At 35.8% G+C, this 27,596-nt stretch overlaps 1 protein-coding gene across 1 annotated transcript; it reads left to right on the top strand.

Annotated features, from left to right (window-relative positions):
- The first annotated feature begins 40 nt into the window (after nt 1-40).
- On the top strand, nt 41-25,935 carry LOC144642780 (cilia- and flagella-associated protein 206-like). Its single transcript, XM_078501851.1, has 17 exons — nt 41-264; nt 377-460; nt 3,281-3,371; nt 10,207-10,308; nt 10,912-10,998; nt 12,917-13,075; nt 13,602-13,694; nt 14,137-14,252; nt 15,386-15,505; nt 18,052-18,156; nt 19,107-19,193; nt 19,849-19,959; nt 21,132-21,274; nt 21,693-21,792; nt 22,557-22,700; nt 23,257-23,345; nt 25,624-25,935. The coding sequence occupies exons 1-17, from the start codon at nt 157-159 to the stop codon at nt 25,763-25,765; spliced, it is 1,881 nt and encodes a 626-aa protein (XP_078357977.1). The 5' UTR covers nt 41-156; the 3' UTR covers nt 25,766-25,935.
- The last annotated feature ends 1,661 nt before the right edge of the window (nt 25,936-27,596 follow it).

The raw sequence follows: 27,596 nt of genomic DNA, 5'->3' as shown, positions 1-27,596 counted from the left end.
CGCAGAATTGCCCGTCTAGTTACCATGACACCTCTGTAAACTTCTCTATGGCGGCATTTAGGTTCCCATCCGGATTTCTTTTATCCATCGACGTTTGCGATCTTTGCTAACTGCAGTGATGTTGTGATATCCTTTGAGCAAAGAGCTTGTTTAAAAATGTCTAGGGCACAAGCTGAAAGCGTCATCAAGAATATTATACGCGAAATTGCCCAAGAATGCGCCAACAAAGGGCAGGCCGTTTCAGAAACTCTTGTAGCATTTATGGTGGGTCGATTTTCTTAGACAAAAATAAGGCCTTTGTCTTCATTCATGGGCCGATCAGTCTAGTTTAACACTTTTTACATCTTTTATAGAGTGTACTTTGCTTTATCTTTAGGTGAAAGCAGTTGTTTTAGATCCTGATAATGAATTTAACGTGGACAGAACTTTGACCAAAGATGATGTACAGAAGCTTATTATGGTAAGATGGCGGGAATTAGACAATGTTTCATGTACATTTTGTGTATTGAGGTTTTTTTATCGATAGTTTAGTGAGCCAGAAAGCTTCCCAAATTCTCTCCAATCCAATTCATGTGTTGTAAAATTAAAAGGGGAAATCAATGTACCTCAGTTGTTTACTGTTGAAGTGAAATGTACATGTAGTTGAATGTTGTAAGTTATGCACAATTTTGTTGTTAGCCAATAATAATAATAAATAAAATAAATTGCCTTTATTTAGTCACGGTGAGGATTAAAACTAAAAGCTTGTGGGGCCGTGTATTCCTGATCGAATTGGAATTTGGAAGTTTTGGTTTTTTTGGAGGGAGAAAAACTGGAGAACCCGGAGAAAAACCCTCAGAGCAAGGACAAAAACCAACAACAAACTCAACCCACATATGACATCGAGTCCGGGAATCGACACCGGGTCACATTGGTGGGAGGCGAGCGCTCTTACCACTGTGCCACCCCTGCTCTCCAGTCATAACAATTGAGACAAATGCATGCACATGATCTTAATGTGTATCAGATTTGTTTAAAGCAAGGAGTTCACACAATTTGAACTCGTTGAGCCTGACTGCTTTGAAATGTGGGTTACAACCCTGCCACCCTAGGCCTTTCTTCTTATCTTCCACTTCCTGTACCCGTACTCCCCTCCCCCCCCATTGCAGGAACAGAAATTTACGAGGCTCCCCTAGGGGTTTCAGGGAACAAGGGAGTATGGCCATAAACTTTTTGGGAACATCCCGGCCTGACCAATCGATGAAAATTGATGATCGGAAATCAATCAATCAATCAATCAATCTATATCAGGGCAATTCCACGGTCACGGATGTTACATTCAGACCCAATTTTCAAACTTTAAACTTGCACCACTAAAGAATGAAAAGAGGTTTTAAAACTTTTTATCAATTAACTTGTTTGTGCATATCAAAATGTTATTTGGGTTGTTCATTTTTTCTAATTGATTCATTACATTGAGAAAAAAACTAAAAAGAAACGTTGTCACGGACGTTACATAAAAAACAACCACCTTCTCCAACGCATGGACTAATAAAGTCAAAATTCCTGTGAATTGTGAAAGCTCTTTTTAAGAACTGCCCCAAATATGAGTAGCCAAGTGGTTTTGTGTATTGAAAATGTTGTTTTCATTTTCATTGCTACTTATTAATTCACCAGGATCCTTGAAACGTGACGTCACGGACGTTACCACCAATGTCACGGACATTACAGTGTGTGGGTAACTGACCAAGTTTAGCAAAATAAATAAGTTTTTTTGCTCTGCCCTCCAAGTAAACAATTAAAAATTGACCACTGAAAATAGGCCTGGTTGTTCTGCAAGCAAAACTCATGAAATATCCCTGTAAATAGAAGGGGGCATTTTACGATTGCTTACATGGTGTATTAACCTGCACTGTCAGCAGTTTTCAATCTTTTTTATCATTTGAGCCTGTTTTCTGCTAAAATCTGCTAACCAGAATGTAAATTTCTTTTTCTAGAGAGTATGTAAGTGTGTCCAACCTCTTAAAGATGACAGTTCTTAAAGAAACCTCTTAAGATTAAAAAATGTCACGGACGTTACAACCTTTTGTTGCCATTATTTCTGAAATGTTATAGTATACCAGAGTTTTGTCTTCATCAAAGTGTTTCTACTGGATATGTTGCTGAACAGCAGAAACATTTTTAAACTTTTTCAAATAATTATTTAGCAGAGGCAAAAGAACCCCTTTAACGTCACGGACGTTATGTAACGTCCGTGACAGAACTTCATATCATTGCTACTATTTCAAGAAAGTATTTTGGATCAAGCTATTATCAGTTATATGTTAACACCACAAAGGTCTTTCTCTTAAAACAAGTTATTAAGGCTGTTGACATATCCTACCTTAGATTTTCAGAAGTTAAAAATGTGCATCATGGACAGTGCTTCCCATGAAAAGAATAAATGTGTACTTTGGGGACCCCCCCTGAGTACATGTTTGTCATAAGCGAAGTAGAAATTATTTTCCTGTGAACTTTAACATGTCTACAATGCAGCAAAGAGAATAATTCCATCTAAAACATCTTTTCAAAAATCTTGATTTTAGCACCTCTCGTGTGGAATTGCCCATCAGTCGATGATAGTTAGTTAATTGATATCGATTGGCATCGGCCAATCAATGACCAGTCGATAGTCACAAATAAAATTTCCTTAATTACATCGATTGTCATCGATTGCTATTGATTTTCATCGATTTTTATCGATATCTTGCGGCGTACTTGGGCATCCCCAGGATAATTCTACAAGATATCCGGAAATAGATTTTCGCAATCCTAAAACGACTGATCGCGAGCTGAGCCCACGATGTCACGAATCGATGAAAATCGATAACAGTCGATGAAAATCGATGAAATTAAAAGTCACAAAATTTTCCGTCATCGATTGGTCATCGATTTCTAATATCAATCGATTAAATTATTGGCATTGACTATTATCGATTGGTATCGATTATCATTGATTATCGGTTTCATCGATTGGTCAGGCCGGGGAACATGGGAACAAAAGCATATTTTATGGAACATAGGTACACAATAAAAAAAATTTTTCGGGACAAGGGAACATGGACTCCCCTGGGAGGCCTTCAAACATAGCTACTGATATGTGACCAGTTACTGGTCATTGATAAGTCGGGCAAATCTGTTTGTTATTTAACAGTGGATCCTTTGGATCTCATACTTACATGTACTTATCCTCATCGGGCCCATGAGGACTCTTGAGGCCGGCTTGGATCTCATATTTTATGATTAATGTTTTCAATTTTAGTTGTGTGTGGACAGATTGTTGGACTCTCAGTCTCCTTCACTGGATACAGTCAAGATGCAGGTGTATTTTGACATGAACTACACGAGCCGAGGTACATAACGCTAACCTTCTAATCACTTCTGAAAAACCTGGGGGGGTATGTGCATCGAGGTGCTTTAATTATTATCCTGTTTCTCACCTTTAAGATTTTTATAACAATACTAGTCTCAGACTTGAAATTGATGTACTTAAAGGATTACCCTAAATTTCTCAGCTTTAAGTGTCATTGTCAGTAAGAACCGGGCAAGCTCCACGGATCGAGGTTGGCCGATTCCCTGCAAACTTTCAGCGTTTTTTCTCTATCGGATAAGATTACGATCGGTGCTATTCTTAGTAAAATAAAATAAATTCCTTCGGATTTTGACCACCCCCTATTTTTTGGAGCAAATTTAGCAAGATACGGTGGCAAATTTATGTCAACTTCCACGGCTAATTTTACTAACGTCGGATAACCCTTGATCATTTTTACGACTGTTACGTATTGTCCGGCATATAAATATCTCATTTCTGTAATATAAACGATTTTGGATAAAAAGCTTTACTTTGGCTCGACTCCAAATATTTGCATTTTTTGACTATCAGATGCAAGGCAATTTTTTGCAATTTTTAAAGCCAATTTTCTCCAAAGTGCGGCAGTCTCCTTTGAAACCAAACATATCTTTTATGAGTCCGTTCATAAGTCTAAATAAATCCGCAAACTCTCATTTGGCAAGTCAAAATCCCGTTGTGTGAACTTCCTCACAAATTGACCTAATTAGCATAATTTGATCTAATTTGCATAATTGTTGATTTCCCAGAAATTTTCACGCTTTTTTGTTTCATGTTGAAGGTGTTTATTGACTTCTTTTTTAGTATTAATAAGCACGATGGACTACTTTCTGAGAATAGTAGGTATATTTAAAAGAATTTTCCCACTTACAAAGTAAAAGTCTATCCTATAGGCTTCCTAAGAATTTGACCAGACTTGAACTATGCCTATTTTTTTGGGAAAGCTTTACTTATGTGCTGTTCAGATGCAAACGATAATACACATCATCGTATTTTGTTTATTATGAAACTGATTGGTTTTTCAGGCGTAGAAAAAGTCCCCACGTTCGGACTGTTCGGTGTCTGATCATATGCTATATTGAGTATACGACTGAACTGAAATGGCATTTATAACTAACAAGAATGACAGAACTAGTTAATCTTCATAACCAAACATCATGCCAAAAAGGTGTCCAGTTTAGTTGCGCGTTGCACGCAAGAAGCTTGTTACTACACTTAAACCAGAATTTAATACACGTTTCAACATTGGTTCAATTTTTTTGTTTGACAACGTGACAGTATATAGAGATTGTGTCAACAAAGCTGATTAATACGCTATTTTGTTGTTGAAATCTCCCAGCTATTTCTTATTTACTTTTGTTCTGTTGGGGACGAAAAATGAAATATTTTTTATCCTTGATCATGTCGATACAGTGACATTTCTTACAGCATGTAGAACTATAGTCTAAATACTAAGATTTTCACCTAACTAGTAAGATAAGTTCATAGCTGAGTCCGAATGATTAATTTGGAATAACAGAATACGAATGACGAATTTTTTCTGTGGAATAATAGAATAGGACACCAGCAAGGTATAACATAATTTTAATAGAGCTGTAATAATGGAGATGCTAGAGATGGTTAATGAAATCTCAATTATTCCTCTTCACCCTTGCGTTTCTAACCTAAATGGCAGTAGATGTCTTTGGTAACTACATCTACACAAATGGCAGGAATAATAAAACTTCGCAAATCCAATTTTGATATCTAAACAACAAAAGAGAACACTGACGATTCTACGTAGCTGGCGGTTTGTTGGCATGTAATGTCGAAGACGGGCTAAACTAGCCAATGGGTATCCTCGCGATTTTACACGTATTTAAAATGCCTGTTTTCTCAGAGACTCTGTGTACCTAGCTTACAAGCCTTAATGGAGACGATGGGTTACAAAAAGCGACATAGGTGTATTTGGGACAATTCAGCTTATTCAGCTTTGGGGTGGTGGAGTGTCCTCCACCACCCCTACCCCCACCCATCCCACATCTCCTTTCGACATCCTTTGTGACAAAATTATTAGTTATTAGCTATAAGCTTTTAGTTAAGTTACTTTTGAAAGCATGTACAAATTTCGGAAACTGCTTCAATGGTCTCGATGAAAGTCTTTTCTTGATCACGGTCCGCTTCTCATCAGATGTAGCTGCTTGCAGATTTCTTTCAGGACAACTAGTTTGAGATTGCAAATTTTGTTGGTTTTAACAAGGTCGCAAATTAACAAGAAACAAAAATTGATGGCTTTGCTTGCCCATGTCATCCATCAACAAACTTTTGAGAGTGTCCAAGGCCATCTCCGACACCACGGTGAATGTCTTCCTTAGTGATTTCCTCAGGGTCAATACCCCTATAGCGCTGCACATCTTCTTGGCATAAGATCATGCTGCTGCTCTGTTGTGCAGTCCAGCTCTCACCAGGTTTAAAGGTGAGCTGACCATCCTCGTTTCTAAGCATCTTCGTCTCCGTCGTTACCTGCAAAGGATCGGCCTTGTTTCTAGTTCTTGCACGCTCATCGAATTTTTTAGTCAAAAATGTCTGGACGTTATCCGCCATTCTGGTCGAACACACAGGTATTAAAACAATAATAACAACTAAAATAGCGATCGCAACAATGGTCACCGACAAAGTCATCAACATTGTAGTCGTGACAATCGCCATTTTCTTCCTCCTCCTCCTCCTCCTCCTCCTCATCGTTATTATCATCATCATCATCATCATCATCATCACCATATTCTTCTTCTTCGCATTTCATCAACATCTTTACCATTATCGTACCACGTTTTAATGTGATTTGCATTTGCAGGGAGCCCCCATGTAGTATAATTTAGCCTCCAAAATGGTAAAAAGGAGGCAAGGGGAGAAAAAAATCCGAGCGGTTTCCGAAACGCTTTTCCTTCCAGACCTCACGCCGGCTACCCACGTAACTTTTTTGTTCCAGACCTCCTATTTGTAGAACATGTTTTAAATTCAATCATAGGATAGAATGCAGGGACATCATATTATTAATTATTTAAAATCAGCGAAGTGGCAAATTTGGATGAAAGCACCCCAAGAATACGACAAGAAAGAGCCTTAATCGGCCCAGTAGAGAATCTTATTCATTTGCCACTGAGACTCTCTTTAATATATATAATAAAATTTCGACCTCTGAACCCACAGCAGAGTACATTATCCCCCCTACCTCCCTGTCACACTAACCCTCCCATCAACAAGATAAGTTTCCCTAACAATTGGCTCCCTCCCAAAGTGGGTATTCGAATAAATATAAAAGTAACCAGCAACAAATTATATAGGTTCCAACCATGCATGTATGTTTACGCCTACCCAGTTCCTTATATTCGGAGCACATATTAATTTATACTTACCATAGCCAGTGGGAACAGTGGTGAATTTGATCTATTTTTCCGAGTATTGTTTGCTTACGTGGCGTGGCATCTTTATGCTTTCCCGCGGTCCTCGATGGGTTTGATACGAGCATTGTATTACTCTTGCTGTGTACCCAGTTTGCAGTCAACTAGGATACATTATCATGGGCATTTATGTGTCATTTGTAATAACAATGTGCTCAGCTCGATTCAGGATCCGATCAACCTTGCTAATGAGCCCTAAGCTGACACCCAGGTTTATAAGCAGATAGCACAAGGATCTTTGACAGGGCCAGGGTTAGAACTCACGTCACCCGCCAAAAGCACCAGTAGCGAAGCCGATAGACTGACATTAGCCAGATAGATGCAGCTCTGAAGTTTCCAAGATGGCGACGCTGGAGCAACATGCGATCGTCTCGGTAGGCCGGAGTTGCGTCCGAGAAAGCTAATTGAGTTTAGCTTGAGGGCCACAAAAACGTTACCATCATTAAGTACACTTTCAGGTACTGATGAAATGTTTAAACAAACGGCCAACAGCAAAACCAGCGCGAGGGACGAGGAACGTTGGGAAAGCCAACCAGCCGCCATGAGTGCTGGTGTCACCATGAGTCATGAGTTCTGCAAAATTTAGCTGCCAAAATTGTGCTCGATATGCCAAGGCATTCATCTGCTACCGAGGCGCTCCAACAGCTTGGCTGGGATAATTTAATGGAAAGAAGAAGACTTCATAGATTAATGTTGTTTTTTAAGGCATTAAATGGCTTGATTGACTGGGATTTTAATTTTTATAGCTTTAAAGACATTCATAATTATAATACTCGTGGACGAAATGACATTTGTAGGCCCAAGTCATGTCGCTCCTGGGGCCAGAACCGTTTTATTAATCAAGCTGCTCACGAATGGAACATTTTACCCGACAAAGCAAAAAGCGCATTTGACATTTTAACTTTTAAAAGACATATTAGAAGTATTTGATAAGTTTTTTAATTTCTTATATTCATTTTTTAAAATTTAACTTTTTCATCTTCTATTTTTAATATTCACTTTTTAACCATTTTTATCATATTTGTTATTTATTTTATGCAGGGCCCCACTGAAAACCACCTTTTTGTGACGTGGGCTCCCTGCTAAAATATCTTTATTATTATTATTATTATTTTATTATTAAGACGTGAGTCAGATAGATAGCTAGTTAATCATGATAGATGGATGGATGAATGGACGGACGGACGGACGGACGCTCCTTATTTAAAGATTAGTCACCAGTACAATCTGCAATTGTGTGCCCTCTAAACTACAATATATTTTAACGTGTTGTTCCTAATTAGCTTTGCCTCTTCACTTTTAGTATGAAAAATATAATTGGCGATTATTACATTATTGATTACAGAAAACACCACAGCATACTAGTCGCTACAGGAGCGGCGGAAATAATTATACATTCCATGTTGAAAAAAGCAAACGAACAAACAATCGAAAAAGCTCTATGCAAGCATGCCCACTAAACTGGAAAAAAATTGTTATAAACACTTGAAGAGAGCATAGACACCTTCAACATGAAATAACTCAAGCGTTACAATTTTTCGGGGAGACATGAATTTCGATGATGGTCAAATTTCTAGGAAGTTTGTAGGAAATAATTTTTGCTTTGTAAGTGGGAAAATTCTTTTAAATATACCTACTATTCTCAGAAAGTAGTCTATCGTGCTTATTAATACTATAAAAGAAGTTAATAAACACCTTCAACATGAAACAAAAAGCGTGACAATTTTCTGAGAAATCAACAATTATGCAAATTAGATCAAATTATGCTAATTAGGTCAATTTGTGAGGAAGTTCACACGACGGGATTTTGACTTGCCAAATGAGAGTTTGCAGATTTATTTAGACTTATGAACGGACTCATAAAAGATATGTTTGGTTTCAAAGGAGACTGCCGCACTTTGGAGAAAATTGGCTTTAAAAATTGCAAAAAATTGCCTTGCATCTGATAGTCAAAAAATGCAAATATTTGGAGTCGAGCCAAAGTAAAGCTTTTTATCCAAAATCGTTTATATTACAGAAATGAGATATTTATATGCCGGACAATACGTAACAGTCGTAAAAATGATCAAGGGTTATCCGACGTTAGTAAAATTAGCCGTGGAAGTTGACATAAATTTGCCACCGTATCTTGCTTAATTTGCTCCAAAAACTAGGGGGTGGTCAAAATCCGAAGGAATTTATTTTATTTTACTAAGAATAGCACCGATCGTAATCTTATCCGATAGAGAAAAAACGCTGAAAGTTTGAAGTGGATCTGGTAACCTCGATCCGTGGGGCTAGCCCGGTTCTTACTGACAATGACACTTAAATATACTTAAATGAAACTTGCAATTCCAGACCATTTTACCATCAAATTTGGAGCGATTCAATAATACCCTGCCATGATTGCATGACATCATTCTTCTGCTCCCGCGGTCCGTGGTCCGCAGTGAAAGTTTAATGTTAAGTTATATTTGGCTCCTACTGCAGTCCGTAATCATGCGTTCCATCATTTTAAATTGGATGTAAATGTTATACTCGGCTGCCACTGCAGTCCGCAGTACCGTAGTGCTCGATTTAAAAACAAAGGAAAGTGCTAATCGCCTGCCACAGCGGTCCGTAGTCAAGTAGTGAATGAGTTTAATTTGCTTGCCACCACGATCTGCAGTTCTGTAATGGATTCTTAGAACTGCTTGTAAATGTTATAATGTCTATAATCGCCTGCCACCGTGATCAGCAGTCCCATAGTGAATGAGTTTAAATCGCCTGCCACCACGGTCCATGGTCACGTAGTGGATTCAAAACCTGCCTTTAAATGTTGAACTCGGCTGCCACCGTGGTCCGCAGTCCCCCAGTGGTGGATTCATAAACAGTAGATATCCTGAACATAATATAAAGGCTAACAGCAAGCTACCTAGTCACGTAGTCATGTAGTGACTGCGGCCGTGGTGGCAGACAAGTAATATGGTTTACTTTTAATTGTAATACATAACACTACATGACTACTGGCGCGGTGACAGGGAATTTAAACACCAAACGTTCTGTCTCATATGTTCACTACGGGACTGAGGAACATGGTGAGAGATTTTAAGAACTATTTTTCGTGTAAATCAATAAATTATTAATTTGCATGTCTTGAGTACGGACCATGAACCACGGTGGCAGTAACATCAGTTCTGCACGAAATTGTGAAATTTGTATTGTGACTGCGGACCGCGGTGGCAGTCATTCCAGTTCTTCAGAAAAGTGGCAAGGTATTCTATTCTATTCTATTTTAGCACACTTTGAAGATTTGTTGTTTTTTTGGAAAATTTAGAATACCAAATTAGATCAGAAATAACAGTGATTTTAAAAGGCAAATTATTTTTCCAAAGTTATTTTATACAAACATGTTTTTCTTTTATACAATATACAATGTAGCTGATTTCCTGGAGGAGCACAGACGAGTACTTGATCAGCGACTTCAACCAGTTGTCAGAGAGATAACGGACAGTCGTGCCAGGACAAGAGATGAGCTAGAAGGTACAATGCTTACATTATTTCAGCAAAACACGCTGGCTATAACAGTAGCCTATGAGGACCAGGGGGACAGACGGCTGGTGATGAACACTAAAAACGCTGTCTACAATTTTAAATATGTGCTCATTTTAGATCAAATACAAGAATGGTAGGTCAACAAAAGTTAAAAGGCTGCAAGCCTGGGGGTAATGCTTGAAGAATGAATGAAGAAGTTACACTGCATTCAGGTTGCGCAGTTTTTGCGATCGTTGTCACGGTTGGTTAATTTCGTTGCGAGGCAAAATGACAGAGGTTGTTAGGAGGGAATGACAATGTTCTGTCTGGGGAAAAGCATGTTGTCACTAGTCCAGCGACTATTACTAATTGAGGTATTCATGCTTGGATCTTGTTAATCTTCAATCACCATAATAAAATCCAAGATGTGATTACCTCTTCTAGTTATAGTCGCTGGACGAGTGACAATGTGCCTTTTCCCAGACAGAACATTGTCATTCCCTCCTAGCACCGTCAACCGTGACAATGAACGGTTACACTTCAACCTGAGTGCACCTCAGTTTCATTTTAATCTGGGATGGCATTAAACCAAGGTTGTCATTTTGCCTTCAGGTCTCTACAGAAGGATAGTGTCATGTGTATTGCTGCGATCTGGACTGGGTTCACCAACTGACATTGCTGTTGTTAGGGAAGCCACAGGTTTGTCAAAGTCTCTGAATAGATATAATTGATTTATTACAAGAATACATTTTAGCCTTCGAAAATTATGTCACAGATAAAAAATGACAGTAGTTGTTATGTCATTAACAACTAAGATGCCAACGTGCAGTTGCAACACTGGGAGGGGGGAAGGGAGGAATAGATCACGTTTCACAGAAAATAATACAGCCCTTTCACAATTCACAAAAAAAATATTGGCATTTCATGCTTCATGGAAAAAACGTTAAAATTCATCAGAGTTTCAGTCTGATGAGTCGTCACTGATCCTGTGTCCCTACATGAAGGCAAACCTTCTCTTCCCTCCTTTAAAATTTGAAGATTTTTTCTTGAGAATCAACACTTTTTTGTTACCTTCAATTACCAGTAAATGGAAATTTAAAATTTTTAATTTTAATTTAAAAATGAAATTTAATTTAAAAATTGTAAGTTTAATTCAAATTTAAAAAAATTAATTTAAAATTAAATAAGTTTTAAAATTTTAAAATTAAAATAAATGAAATTAATTTTAATTTAAATTTAAATTAATTTTTAATTCTAAATTTAAATTAATTTTAAGTTTAAATTAATTTTAAATTTAATTTTATTTTATTTTAAAATTAAATTTAAAAAATAAATAAAATTTAATTTTAAATTGATTCTAAATTAAATTAAAATTAACTTTTTAATTCTAAATTTAAATTAATTATATTTTAAATTTAAACTAATTTTATTTTGAATTTTAGAAATTTAAAATTAAGAAATTAAATTAAGAAATTTAATTTAAAAAATTAATTTAAAATTAAAAATAAAGTTAATTCTTAATAAAATTAAAATTCAATTTTTAATTCTAAATTTAAAATTGAAAAATTAAATTAAGAAATTTAAAAAATAATTTAAATTAAATTTAAAATAAACTAAATTGATTTTAAATTTCAATTTTTAATTTTAAATAAATTCTAATTTAAAATTAAATTAAAAACAAAATTAATTCTAAACTAAATTAAACTAAACCAAATTTTAATTTTAAATTTAAATTAATTTTTAATTCTAAATTTAAATTAATTTTAAATTTAAATTAATTTTAAATTTAAATTAATTTTAAATTTAATTTAATTTTATTTTAAAATTAAATTTAAAAAATAAATAAAATTTAATTTTAAATTGATTCTAAATTAAATTAAAATTCACTTTTTAATTCTAAATTGAAATTAATTTATTCTAAATTTAAATTAATTATATTTTAAATTTAAACTAATTTTATTTTGAATTTTAGAAATTTAAAATTAAGAAATTAAATTAAGAAATTTAATTTAAAAAATTAATTTAAAATTAAAAATAAAGTTAATTCTTAATAAAATTAAAATTCAATTTTTAATTCTACATTTAAAATTGAAAAATTAAATTAAGAAATTTAAAAAATTTAAAAAAATAATTTAAATTAAATTTAAAATAGACTAAATTGATTTTAAATTTCAATTTTTAATTTGAAATAAATTCTAAATTTAAAATTAAATTAAAAACAAAATTAATTCTAAACTAAATTAAAATTCAATTTTTAATTCTTAATTTGAAATTAAGTTTATTTTAATTTCCATTCAAAATTTTTAAATTAAAAATAAATTAACTTTAAATTCAGATTTTTAATTTAAAAAAAATTGAAAATAAAACTTTAAATTTAATTTAAAATTAGTTAATAAATTAAAATCTAAATTTAAAGTTAATTTTAATTTAATTGAATTTTATTTCAATTTTAATTCAAAAAATTTAAATTAAATTTTTAATATTAAATTTAATTTAAGAAAATTAATTTTAAATTTAAATCTTTAATTTAAAATTTAATTAAAAAAAGAAATTCAATTTCTTACTTTACATCTATTTCTATCATCAAATGACATTTGGTTTTATTGTTATGTTACAGCTGCTCTGCAAAGTGTATTTCCTCAAACAGAGCTGGGAACATTCATGTCTTTAACAAAGCGTGATAAAGAAAGACAGCTGAATGAGTTGACCCTGATTGTGACAGGAATCAGACTTTTCAATCGGGAGTGCGGCAAAGGAGGGGAAGGAATTGATGACTGTAAGTCTCAGTTAACAGTTAAGTGGGGGGGGGGCTTGTGGGCAGGGTTATGGTGGGCTGCCATGAATCTAAAATGACCTCTGTCAGAGTTATCCCACTACCTTCTGCTCTTACATGTATGGTATAACCAGTAAGCTGGGAAAATCCCATGGTGGGGGGACTCCATAAATGACAGGGGTGCTTGTTGGAAAATTTTGAACACCCCCAAAGTACCAGAATCTCACTTTATGGGCATGTTCCAAATCATTTTCTCACCCCTAAGGGGTACTAGTTGTAACTAGGACTGGCAATGATTATTTTGTGATGACTTGATGACTGTTTTCAAGTTAATAATTAAGAAATTAAAGTTATTTGTGAAACAAATACAGTTATATTTACCATCATTTTTCAGGTCTATAACCTTAAAGGCGGCAGCCATTTTTGGTTTTGGCACCCAGGAATGAGTTGTTAGGTTGGCATCTCTGTAATGGTTCATATATTAACCTTGTAAACTGATTGCACAGTATCATTTCTGTTTCCTTGTTAGTACCCGCTATACTGAGTGAAGCTGTTCCTGCCACAACACAGAATGTTCAAACAGAAATAAAAAATACAACCAAACTGGCATTTACATATACTGGTGAGTGTTAGTATATCAACAATGATACCTTATTAACCATTCATTTGAATTAATTGCAAAAGAATACTTGGAGTTTATCTGAGGGCAAAGGGTTTTTGAAAGAAAAGTACACAGCTTAGGTGGAAATTATTTTCCAAAATGGTGTTGGTGATGGAGAGAGGGAGGGAGGGACAGGGGTTGGAAGAAAACAAAATGCTGTTTCCCACAAACGTAAACAGGTAGTCAGTAATTAAGAATTTGAAATAGACTGAAATAGACTTATTGCCAATTTTATTCATTTTTTTCTTTCAGTTTGATCCAATTAAACTAGTCATCATCAGCAATATTGTTCAGTCCTCCTTGATTTGGAGAATTCAAGCATGTGCTCATCAATCTATTAAAATCAATCATATTATTCTTGCATTCTATTAAAGATCTGAAATTATTTGTTAATTGTCCACAGCATTGGTTGAGGACATTGTCAACAACAAGAAATCTCTTGAAGGACTGTCGTTAAATATGATTAAAGAAGCTTTGATCAACTCACGGCAGCATGAAGCATTTCTATCCATTCTGTTGGTGAGTTTTTGTTAATTTTGTTAATTTCTATAATAAATTATTGATTACTTCTAGGGTCAATTGTAAAATTCCCCTGACTTATTTTCATATGATTTTTATGTGCCACCTTACAATTTGGTATGGGAGGCGCGGTGGCCTAATGGTTAGCGCGCCGGGTTCGAGCCCTGGCTGGGGTCACTGTGTTGTGTTCTTGGGCAAGACACTTTATTCTCATAGTGCCTCTCTCCACCCAGGTGTATAAATGGGTACCGGCGAAATAATGCTGGGGGGTTCCCTGCGATGGACTAGCATCCCATCCAGGGGGAGTAGAAATACTCCTAGCTGCTTAATGCTAAGGAAACCGGGATAAGCTCCGGCAGTATGCACCACTTTGGCTCGAAGCTGACCTTATATTATTATTATATTACAATTTGGTGGTCATCTTCCTGTTTGCATAAGGGGGGCAGTGGGATCGAGGAAGGTCTGAACTCATTTCCTGTACTGTTTATTCCCTGTTCCACCTACTTGTCACCTCTGCTGTTGCTGGACAGCAACTTAAATATAACGTTCATATTAGTAAAATTCAACTGTGTTCTAATGCAAATGCTACAATCTGATCGCAATTGGCTGAGCTATTATACACTATTCCATTATCTATCGTTACCTATCATTTTTTTTCTGTGTCTAGCAATCACCTTGAAGTTCTTTTTATAAAATGAAGATGAACAAATTTCCATTGTAGAAAAATAAATAATAAACAGAAATGCGAACTTGGCCAGTACTCATCATAATATAATTGCTGATATTGTAAGGAATTATAGAGTTTATTCAAGGTCTTCCTGCTCCTTAACAAATACCAGGACCCCTCGTTTTTATTTCAAAAATAAAGTTCTCTTAGGATAAATAACAAGTAGGCAAAGCTTGAGCGAAAGTCTATTGTCAGTTCTATTTCGGAGGAATGACCTTAATTACATGTAGCAAAGATATTAAAAGCAGCCACTGCAGGCAAAGTTATGTTAACTTTACAGGCAGCCTGTTTGCTTGTGTCTGATCCATAATGAAACCCTGAATATGCAAGAACTGCTAATTTTTATGTGTCTAAATCAGCTGTAAATATCTTAATGTTTATACACAATTATTGTTTGAATTGACAGAATGATGTTATTGGCTGCGCTCAACAAGTAGAGGCACTTGAATCTCAGTTTGCAGCAAGAATGGAAGCCTTAAAAAACACTGTACAGTCTAAAACTGCTGTTCCCACAGCTCAAGTTTATGTGAGTACCTTACACAGTTTGGAAATATGGCATAGATATTTAGGATTTTATTTTTCTGTTTACTCCTTATGTTTAATTTTGTTTGACAAGATAAATCAATCACTGGAGTTTTTCATCACATTTCTAAACCCCTTGAAATTTGTCAAAAATATTCTACTTCCTCAGTTTTTAGAAATGTGATGAAACACTCTTGTGTTTGTTTAAAACGGTTTGTATCTGATCTTAAAAAGCTGTTAAAAAACGTATTTAAAAAAAACCTGAATTTTCGGTAACTCTCATGTAGGTATTGTAGATTTTGCTTGTGGCGGACTTGTGCAAGTGAATTCTGTTCCAATTTTCTTGCTAGAAGGTGTTCTTGATTTCCTTGTAGATGTTATTAGGGCGATCAGTCAAGTGCAAAACATGTGATTTTGCCTATGTGGGAGAGAGCAAAAGATCTTGGAATTCGCGCGGCGCAGAACACAAACCTGGCGCAAAGTCAAGCAACGAAAGCGCAATAAAACTTCACGTGGAAACAACAGACCATGACATTCATCCAGATTACGTGGAAATTTTAGAAAGAAACGTGAATAATAGACAACAACGCCTTTTCCTAGAAGCGCTACATTCCATCCAGGACATTAACTGCGTGAACGAACATATACATTTTCCGCAAGTTTATTTAGCATTGTTAAAATCCCTAGAGACCGGCGGCGTATAAAAACTTATTATGCAAAAAAGAACTGAACCAATTTTAACTCTGATGAAGGTAACAGAGAGTTACCGAAAATTCAGTTTTTTTAAAATTCAGTTTTTTAAGATCAGATACAAACCGTTTTTAATCATGTCAAACACTGATCGCCCTAATAACTCCTGTGTTTGTTATATTGCATCAAAAACTGGATGATGGTTTAATAACATACTCTGTAAAAAGTTATCTGAACTGACTTTATTCTCATTGATTTTTATTGTTTTCCAATACCGTAAAATTTCTGTTGTAAGCCCCCCACCCAGCCACCTGGGGTATATAGTGCTGTTTAGCCCTATGTTTAGAGTCAGAAGAACCGCTAATAACAATTTTTTTATAGCTAGATTTTTCAGAGTTAAAAAAGCTAATCACCAGTGTGACTTAAGTTAAAAAACGTATTTACTGATGTACTACGACATCACCATCTAACACATAGGGGTTAATCAGTTTGAAACCCCACCCTTCTTCTTACTTTCTTTAAAAGTTTTGCCTTAGAGACCCCTCCCCATGAGAATTTTCAATGACCTTCTGTGGGGTTGGCATTGATATTTTCTGGCAAAACACGTTGTGTACCCTGTTGAATAAAATTGTTTCCCTTACTGTTTATCAAAGTTTAATCAAGTTGTTTGAAACTGCAAGGAATCACTAAGACAGATCATTCATAGTTAATCTCCCCAATTACTAATTTTATCTTCCTTTGTTAAAACATTACACTGACAATGTCGATCGTCTAGCTTGAAGTGCGTCTGTATTTGGAAATATCGATGTTGTTCTTGTTTTCTTGCTTTCAAGTTTATAAAAGAGCAACTTGATCAATTTCACTAATGTGGACATCGTGTTAAGTTTGAATTTGCGCCCTACAGTGCAGAAGGTTTTAGTTCCAAAATTATGAGCGTTTATTTGCTTAAGGAGGCTCGATGTAGTTTTTTTAGCCGAAGGGTGGTTGTTTTGAAAATTAAAATTATCTAGGAAGCCAATGTTCGATGTTTGCCAAAATACACTATAATGATCAAATATGACCAAATTTTAATTTTTTACCCGTCACTTTGTCACATAGGTTACCATAGCAACCATTGACGCTTTCTTTTGTTCTCAAACAAGCTTGATTTTCTCGAAATCTAGACTGACTCTTGGTGTTCATTTTTTGATATGTTAAAGTTTAGTAGATTGACTAACTGTTGACGAAATTTTAGAAAAATCTGTAAGAGCGTTTTCAAGTAAATCAAAAATGAAATTTTCAGTAAAACACCGTTTTACTATAAAATAGGCGCTTTAAAATTGTTTCGTATTATTTGAACACAGTTACTCTCACTGAAATATAAATACTTACACCATCAAAGACCATTAACTTAAAGTGAAAGACATTTTGCTTTAATTTGTTAAAATATATCGACTGCCGATTGTAGGAAACTATAAGAAAATACCAAAAACTTCATTCTTGATTTACTCTAAAACGCTCTTACAGATTTTCCTAAAATTTTGTGTACAGGTAGTCAATCTACTATACTTGAACATATAAAAAAATGAATACCAAGAGTCAGTCTAGATTTCGAGAAAATCAAGCTTGTTTGAGAACAAAAGAAAGCGTCAATGGTTGCTATGGTAACCTTTGTGACAAAGTGACGGGTAATAAATTAAAATTTGTTCATATTTGATCATTATGGTGTATTTTGGCAAAAATCGAAGATTGGCTTCCTAGATAATTTTAATTTTCAAAACAACCACCCTTCGGCTAAAAAAACTACATCGAGCCTCCTTAATTCAAGGGCATAAAAGTTCTATAAATATATGTGTTGGGCTTTTTCTTTATTCATTGTAGCCCCAGTTTATTACACTGGCACACCTGTGGACGGGATTTCAAGATGAAATGGTTCTTCTTAGTGTTCTTAGCAATATTCTAGCGAGCTTGGAACCGTTTACTAAGGTATGTATCATGTTTAATTAATTATTTAATACTTGCTATGGTATATTGCAATTCCTGAGTTTTAACCGGCTAGAAGGCTCTGGTAAATGAGCTCATATACCATTGACCACAATTTGGTAGCCAATATGTGTTAACGATCAGAACAGCCAGGGAGTTAAAATATTGCAATTCTTTTGGTTGTTTAATAAAACAATTATTCCACTCACGCTTGTTGAATATGAGATTGTTTTATAGCCAACTTGAGGCTATGCGGCTCATTGGCTATCTACCATCTCATATCCAACGCACGCTTATGGAATAGTTGTTAAATGTAGGTATACATCCTTTAGAAGCTAAAAATGACTTTTAGGAACTTTAATGTTCATGTACTTTTTAATTAAAATTCTGCCAACCTCCGTGGTGTTTATTTGTGACTTCGTTTTAGTTTGGAATGAGCACTCAGTTAAGATCTGGTGGAAAAATTTTGCAATGTGCCTCAGTTTCTCGTTTCGTTGTATAAAGTGTTCAAACAGATGTAAACAGTATAGCTCGCACATTTTTTGTTTTACACAAAAATTAAACAAATTGTTCTTTTATATGCTCATCTACATTTAAAGGGACTATGTCACAGTGTTTCCGCAGATTTTGGTCTAAACTGTTCTAAAATTAGTTGTAGGCAACTTAACCTTAAATAGACATTATCTTTGAACATTTAAAAGAATAAATATAACTTGTGGATAGAAATCAAGCTACGGCTATAAATATCGTTTCCATCCGAGCAATCCGCAGCCAAAGATGCTCGTTAACAGTTTCAGTGCTCTAATATAGCAATTTTTGAATAAAAATGGACTATTTATTTTAGGTTTCCTGCAACACAAATATAAATTTTGGTACTTCAAAGATCAGTTAAAATCCGTGACATAATCCAATCTCATATATATTCATATTTCTGGTCTTCTTTTGCATTGCAGATACACAAAGAAGTGTTTACAGAAGATGTTCTTCAGCCGTATACTGATGGATTGGTGATCAGAAAAGATGATCAGAGGCTAGCAGATGTAAGCTCTGTTTGTTCTTTTACCGTAAAGTCCAGAAGTAATGACCGCTCGCAGGGTTCTTACGGGTCCTGGAAAACCTGGAAAGTCCTAGAATTTTATTGTGGCACTTTCCAGGACTGGAAAGTCCTGCAAAAAGACAACCGGTCCTGGAAAGTTCTTGAAAATTATCGTTTAAACTTAAGTAACAACTGAATTCTCAGAACTAACATTATAAAAAATGTATGGCAGGCAGTAAGGAGAAATAATATTGAGATCTTGGAAGTGAAAGGGTTATTAAATGCGAATTTTGGAGTCCTGGAAAAATCAATCTGAGTCCTGGAAAAGTCCTGGAAAATTGTTTGTGAGCCCTGCGTTAGAAAATAGAGATCTTGACTGCAACTTGACACGTTATGAAAAATAATTGAAATAACATTATTGGCATAACAATCTGTACCAAACAACTACATCTACATATGCAACTTCCTATCCAGAACAGTTTGCAATAAAATAAAATTGTTCTTTATTCTTTCCATCGAGATTCATCCTTTGCAGCTCTATAAATTTCAAACATTTTGATGTATTGAGATGGATTGGCCAGCATAAGGTAAACGTTTAGTTTGAGTAGCGAGCGTTTATGGCCCGTGCGAGGAGACTTGATATTTTCTTGTTTCTTTAGACCTCCTCAGATGATGACAGAATAAACGGCAAGGAAATAGACAATCCAAAGATCGAACTACTGTTTCACGAAACGACGAAGAACTTTGACAAGTTGCCAATACAGTATCGCGTAAGTAGCAATAATAAAACATGATTATAGACTCATGATTGTCTGTGATGAGTTTTTTAAGTAAAGGGTCGTCAGAAAGTGCGAGGCAGCGAGGCGGGCGGTCCATTCCGGTTAGCCTAAATGGTACTCCGGTTAACTTACATTTAGCTTGGGTAGCTTGCGGTTAGCCTTTTTATTTGGAGTAGAAATTTTTGCCTCGAATGCCTCGCACGTCTCGCTGCCTCGAACATCTGTAAGACTTGTTATAAGTAAATACCTAATGAGAAATTGAGATGAATACAATCATACGAACTGCAAAAGAAAAAATATTGAAGTAAAAAATATTATCCACGCAGTTTTGTTTGTAAGTTATTTTAAGTAATTGCAAACATTTGTGGGCTTCAATAGTTTAGAAAGTGCTTTAACCGGGCTAAACTACGATATACCAAAAGGAAAAAGAACTAGCAACTACAAATGCAGCATGGATTGGTTATCTTTTAAAGAAACCTGTGCCGCATGATATTTTTAAACGTAATATTAAGAACTTCTTAATAGCAAAGTACAATTTTTATCCTTGTAAGTGGCTTTTTTAGGACCTCCCTGAAAACCACTCAATGTGACGGGACTTCCTCGTTAAAAATTATTTATTGTTATAATAATAATAACAATTTTTTTAGTAGGAAGCTCCATCACTTAAAGTGGTTTACATAGAGGTCCTAACACTAGATATATATTATATAATGATACAATTAAAATCTATAAATTAGAGCTAAAACCGATATATAAAAAATATTTACAACATATACATTAAAAGGATTAAAAATACTTAATTATAAAAAGCAGAAAATTAAAAATTGGCAAACTTGCTGAGTTTCTTACAGTTCTCTCTAACTCATTAATTAAAAGTCTTTAAAACACTGGTACCGCGAACGATGCTTTCCCCAATTGTATTTGATTTTGGGGAGCTTAATAGTTTCTTTATTACGAGTATTGCAGGAGTGCATATCATTCTTTCTTACAATGTCCAAAGAATGATTAAGTTGGCCATTAAATTATTATTGAATTATTTACTATTATATTTTTTTATTTATTATAAACTGAAAAACAATGTTTGAAATATGGTTTATGTACTCAGGCTAATTAGCTAACATAAACCTGTTTTTCATGTCTTATAGTGTTCTTTCCACTTTCAGGGTTTCTGTGGATGGTCCCTGGTTGTATATGATCGTTTATTAGTTCCGTCCAACCCAGCGAATGGTGTTCTACGTTACAAGGATAACTACTACGCCTTCAGTCACAAACAAGCTGCTTATGAGTTTGCTAATGCCCCGGACAGGTATGGAGTAGAATTATTACATCCTTGCTTTCTTGCTTGCTTTTTTCCTTTTTTGCTTTTTTGCTTTCTTGCTTGCTTTTTTCTTGTTTTCCCACTTCCTCGCTTGCTTTTTCGCTTATTTTCGCTTGCTTTCGAGCTTGCTTGCGTTTTTGCTTGTTTTTTTTTTTTTACTTGCTTGCTTGCGCGCTTTTTGCTTGGTAGCTTTCTTGGCTTTCTTTCTTGCTTGCTTTCTCGCTTACTTGCTTTTTTCGTTGTGTTCACTTGCTCGCTTTCTCGCTTGCTTGCTTTTTTGTTTGTTTTCGTGCTGCTTCCGAACTTGCTCAGTCTTACTTGCTTGCTGATTCATGAAAATAATCAGTCCACCAAACTCGTGCTTGGTAACCAAGACTCTTCTCTTTCCTTTCTTGTTTTGTTCTAGTTATATTAATGGCGTAGCAGAAGCGGCTAAGAAGTCACCTGAACTTATTCAACTGCTCGAACTCCACACACAGTTCGCCTCCATTACACCTTACGCCCAGGTAAAAAAGCACGTTCCACTCTGACTAATCTTATCATTTTCCTCAACAAATAGTTAATGTTCGTTATACTAATTTACCACGCAAGGACTTACTAACCCGAGATTAAAATATGATCGAGGTTTCCCCAAAGATCAGCAAGGTTTTTGTAGGTTCCTGCAAAAAAAACTCTTGCAATCATTCTGGGAAGGCCCTAGAGGATCTTGCAAAGAATATTTTTTATATCCTTTTCAAATCCTCATCAGTTCCTTGAGGATCTTGAATCTTGCGAAGATGATTGCCAAGATCTTTGAAAAACCGTCAACATCTGTTAACATTTCCCAACATCAGTTAAGGGGGGTCCTTAACTACAGATCTAGGGCAGTTGCTAAGGAATTGCTAAAGATGGTTTTTGGTGGCAAGGAGGAGGTTTAGTTTCCAAAAATTGATGGTCAGAAACGTTTTTTAGCCACAAATTGGTAGTCAACAAGCCCCCACCCCCCTCCCCCCGCTTGAGGATTCTTGACAAATCTTATTTAAAATGTTAAAAAAAAAAAGGCAAATAACATTAATTAGCAAAATGGTTACTGGCAAATAATTATAAAACTGAATTCAACGTTTGCGCTAATCCTTGATTAGTTTAATCCTGCTTTGAACATCAATACCCTACGATTAATTCCTAAAATCTCTTTAAAGTTTTTTCTAACAAATTCTAGTTAGAGGGTAAAGCGAATTTAGAACGTGTGAAAGTCTTTTAGGAGATTTTGACTGTTGATCTGGTTCATCAGGGTAAAGAGCCAGGCCGGATGATTGAGGCGCCTGTCACTAAGTGTGACAGTGGAACACAAACAGACACGCACTTTATGGAGTCGAACATTGTCAAGTCATATGAATGGAATGAATGGGAACTTAGACGGAAAGCGCTTAAACTGGTGAGTTGAAAATTAAGCATGTACACCTAATTGAAGAAACTTTGACCATGTTAAAAGCATAAACCATGAACGATATGACCCTATGGTATTCCGGTTAGACAGCCTTGGTAAGCTAAGTAATATTGATTTATTGATAATCAAGGGATTTTCTTTCTTTGAGAGCCTTAGACCATGATTTATGCAACCTGTCTTGTTATCATGCTTATTCTGTCACAGACAAACATTATTTGTTCCGATTTCCCAGTAAACATTTGGGTCACATCGTTTATTGTTTATACTTTCATGGGTCAACGATTCTTTAATCAGGTGTATGAGTCACTACAAGAGATAAAACTTTACGAAGCAAGCGGCGGGCAGCTAGCTAAATGAGTTTGTTATTGGTTTTCCCGCCTTATTCTAACAGTTTTCTGCAAAAAGCAAAAAGCGGCTAGGAGTAAATCTACTCCCCCTGGATGAGATGCTAGTCCTTTACAGGTTTTCCTGCTCCTCCCCAGCATTTTTCTCAAGTGGCTCTGATAGATAAAGAAATTGTGCTGATCACGTTTTTATTTTGCAGGCAAATCTTCGTACCAGGCTCACGCATTCAGTGCAGACAAACTTGAGTAACTTCAGGAGAGACAATGACTCCCAAGTCTACCTCCCTAAGTAAGTATTGTTACCTAAACAACAAGTTTCAAAGTGGCGCGATCTGAGTTGGCTTTTGATCTTCAGACCATTAACCAAGTAACCCATTCTGTAGTCCTCGTGTCAAGCAACAATTCTCTCGGTTCAGGAAAAAATGACACTAGTGACTACGTGGGACTCAGCACTTAGCTTAGCCTGCTTATGTAGACGTCCAGCTTTTATTATCTTCTTGCGGCTAAGCTGCTCGGCTCGCTTTCGCCGCTCGTATATTTTGCCATCATGATAGCGCGCAAACGAAACCGCCAGCCATATGCAGGCCAACTTTGCTTCTTATTTTCTCGCATCCCCGCCCACCATTCCTTATTTTCGCTCCGACAGGGGACTTTCATTAGAGGAAAAATCTGCGAATATTTTTTTGCGATAGTTGTGAGAGTGTTTTCTCGATATCTTATGTACATAATCCACAGTAAGTCAGTAAGACGTATTTTAAATGGGGAGTTTCAAGACGGCATTTTACTCCAAATGGAGAACATTAGCTTGGATTCTGTTAACATTTCGCTCGAATCATTTAATACATGTATCACGGAAAAAAATGAAAAACAAAATCACACATTCACAACCGTAAACTCAAACTCAGACAGGAAACTGCTCAGTTTCACGAACGAACGGCTAACGACAAAGGCATGGTTTTATCGTTCGCGGCACGCAATCTCTTTGAAAGAAGGCTAGCAAACGTAATGAAAGCGGTGATTTTCAAACATGATAAGCTTACTTATTTCCTGATTAGAGCGCGGGAAAGAGTGTTCTTTCTCATGTTGTACCCGCCCCACCCCCCAAAAAATTAAGAAGAATGGGAAAATAAGATCTAGGTAGCCTGCATTTTGTTGTGGCAAAGACTTCCCTTTGTAAGCTTAACTCATCCACCTACCTGGCTAACTCCAAATTGATTACAAACCAAATTCAACGTTGGTGTGAGGTTAACTGTCTAGAGAAATGTTCATGAAGACTATTAAATGCCACACGACCATAAAATGGCGGCCATAAAAACGATTAGCTCATGGTAAATTTTGAGTAATGAACTCGCAAACCCCGCGCGATAAAACGTTTCTCTACTTCCCTTGATTGTGGTACTTGTAGCTATGACGACCAATGACGTCACAATAGCACGACTTCATGACGTCAAAGAATTCGCGCGCAAGAAGTACAAACAGAGTAGCTCTTTCGCCATCTGAAAACATCATTAATCAAGAACTAACTGAAATTTTGCGTTTTGAAAAACACTCAAAATTTTAGAAAGCCTATCGTAATAGATGGGAAAAGAGTGGAAAACAATACTGACCGCTTTTTCAAAGTTGCTGCATAATTTATTTTGATATTGCGCCCGGTTAGCTTTTTTACCATTTTACCGTACCCAAATTCGCAAGTAGCCAATCAGAAGCGCGACCTACTGTCCTGATATCCTACGATATCAAGTCACTGACCTGATATGGCACCATATCACGGTCATTTTGATGTAAAGTAGTTTTTCTGAACGATGAATTGAAAAGACGTTTTACCAATAATACAGAACTTCGTAATTTAAATTTAGCGGTGTTTAGCGGTCGTAAAAAGAGAAACACTTTCCCGCCAAAACTAAAATTGAGCGCGCTCGCCAATTGGGCGATGTTTGCCGACAAGTACTGAGACATTCAGACTGGAAAAATGGAGTCGGAATTTCCAAATTTTTCGCTTAAGTTGGATTTTGAAAATTTAGAGAATAAAACTCTAAACAAACGAGCACAAAAAAAGGCAGAAGAGGAACTTGGCAAAAGTGTTGAAGATCAATTCAACACAATTTGTGGTGCGTACCTTGCAAGCATGGCTTCAACAGAGCGATAAATATAACCGAAATTTTGGCTGAATTTGAATTTTCGCCTGATATGCCGCCGAAGCGTACCAAAAAGGTACGATTAGGTATAAGCAGCGCGCGCTTTCTTAATTCTAGCGCGCGCGCGATTAGATAAGAATGCTACACTGGAAACGAAATTTGTTTCCTCGTAATTTTTCATTTTTATTTTTCAACACATCTTTTCTTTATATTACGTATTCCGAGACCATCTAATTTATTTCGGAGGTGATTAGAGCGGTTTGCTTTCATTCTTTTGAAGTCTAAATGAAAGTTTGTAGCACAAGCGATATTGTCAGTAAAGTTCTGGGGAAAAGTTTGCACGGTGAAAAAAAGCAAAGTTTAAACTTGCTGTGGGATATATGTAGATTCATTGATGGTGTTTTAAAAGTTTGCTTTTGTTGTCTTTTACAGGGATGCAGATACACAAACAAAGCGAGAATCGTCGACCAATGTTCCAAAGCCGTCCACGTTCGTGGCTGGTTTACGAGGCTGCAATTCAACTAAGACAACTATGAACGTTGTTGACCTCACTTTAGATGTGGATCAAACATGAGACATTTTGTGTGGCATACATGACGCACTTATAAGTGTTATGTGTGCAAGTTTTGTAAATAATAACGATTCGTTTGCGCGGTAAAATGTTAGTGTTTTATTTTGTACAAATGAAATGATTGTATTAGCAGTTGGTTTTTTATTAAAACCTCGGAAGCTTTTTGGCAGTGATCGCCTGCAAATGTGCTTCTTCTCAAATGGTAAAAGAATATTACACTTGAATACCAAGCACTGTTCTAATGAAGTAAAATCAGGAGCCCATAATAAAATTATAAAATAACAACCCATCCACATTCGTTACCCACGATGGCACTAGAGATGCCGAGGGTAATCATCCATATAATCCATTTGTTATTCAGTTCCCGCACATAACGCGCGAAACGATTACAAATCCGTCACATGAAATCTGTACTCCAGGAAACCGTTTTAGCAGGTAATTTGTAGCCTGCGAACAGGCTTCCAAGTGGAGCAGGCCGTAAAATAAACCGGCGAGCGAAGCAAGCTGAGCGTGCCCCAGCCCATGCTATGCACGCTCGGCTCGCTTCGCTTGCCGGTTTCTTTTTAGCCCTGTCCTACTCGGGAGCCTGTTCGCAGGCTAGTATTGAATTTGTAGTCCTGTGACAGCTAATATTTTTTTGACTCTCCTGTCCAAAGTCGTGAAAAAGAAATGGCTATTTTGACTCCTTCAATGGACAGGCCAAAGAACTGCAAGACTCGCGTGTAAAAAAAATCGAAAAATATACAGCGGTTCTGACACACCACTCAACATGAGTACAAATAACGCGCGAAACGAGTGCAAACAAATATCTCATGCTATTTGTACTCCAGGAGACCAGTTTTTACTGGGATTACTGTTTTACAGTTACACCGATGAGGCCGTGGAGCCGAGTAGCTAAAATCAGACGATATTCCTCAAGATTTCAGCAGAAAGAATTATTCGTACAGATATTAAGAGGCTCCGACTGAGAATATAAAGAATCGTTGGACAGGCTGGGGAAATCGAAATCCTTGAAACTTTGCCTGAATAACACCTTTGGGGAACTATGTTCGAAAATATTATTCTCATCTTCTAGGAATTTATGGTTTTCGAGAAATTAAGAAAAAACGAAAATAACGGTTTTAGCTCATTAAATATGCAAAAAATATGCGTAAAAATGGCAAAGTTCTCGATATTCCTATAAGAGCAATTTTCAATGCTCTGAATCGAAATAAACTTAGAATAATAGCTTGAACTTTCTTCTTTCAGGCAACATACACCTTTAATTTTTTCCGGCTATTTTGAGGTTTCCTTCGCCTTTTAAAATATTGCTTTATCAAGCACTTCGGGAAAGGGCAAAAATTGAGAAACTTTTGAGGCCAAAAAAGCACCTTGATATGTCCGATATCGAGTCAAACTAAACACTGTGCAAAAGCACAATGTCTCTTCTGTTATAATATCAAATAAAAAATCTGGGTACTCAAGATTCGCACAAATGAGAAACGAATGTTTACGACCTCCTCGTGTCTAATTTGCATAAAGCTAATTTTTGAATTCGTTCTCCGCTAAGTGATCTGGTCCGCTTAATTTAAATTTGGGAGCTATGATTTGCACAAAGAAAGCAAGTTTAAACTTTATTTGATTTTGTTGACGTCTTATGCCTATCAACAGGTTATATAGACGCGAAGAAAGAAGAAAAAACAGTAAAATTATCGACTGAGCTCATTGCGTGACCTGCGTCACGGTATGAATTTTCTTGTCAATAATTGAATTAAAAAGATCGGAGGAAAGATTTGTTTGCTAGGACTCTTACATTTCAAATTTAAGATTAAAGATTAAGATAATAATATCATTC

This window comes from Oculina patagonica, chromosome 2 (genome assembly GCF_052425735.1).
Source record: "Oculina patagonica isolate OP01 chromosome 2, crgOcupat, whole genome shotgun sequence".
Taxonomy (NCBI): Eukaryota; Metazoa; Cnidaria; class Anthozoa; order Scleractinia; family Oculinidae; genus Oculina; species Oculina patagonica.
The sequence above is the reverse complement of the archived record's forward strand: the minus strand, read 5'-3'. Positions and strand labels throughout refer to the sequence as shown.

Bases quoted from the DNA above. Each gene is read 5' to 3' on its own strand.
- LOC144642780 (XM_078501851.1), top strand. From the start codon at position 157: ATGTCTAGGGCACAAGCTGAAAGCGTCATCAAGAATATTATACGCGAA. The intron at 10,309-10,911 runs GTACAATGCTTA...TTTTGCCTTCAG, and splicing joins GACAAGAGATGAGCTAGAAG to GTCTCTACAGAAGGATAGTG. The intron at 13,695-14,136 runs GTGAGTGTTAGT...AATTGTCCACAG, and splicing joins ACTGGCATTTACATATACTG to CATTGGTTGAGGACATTGTC.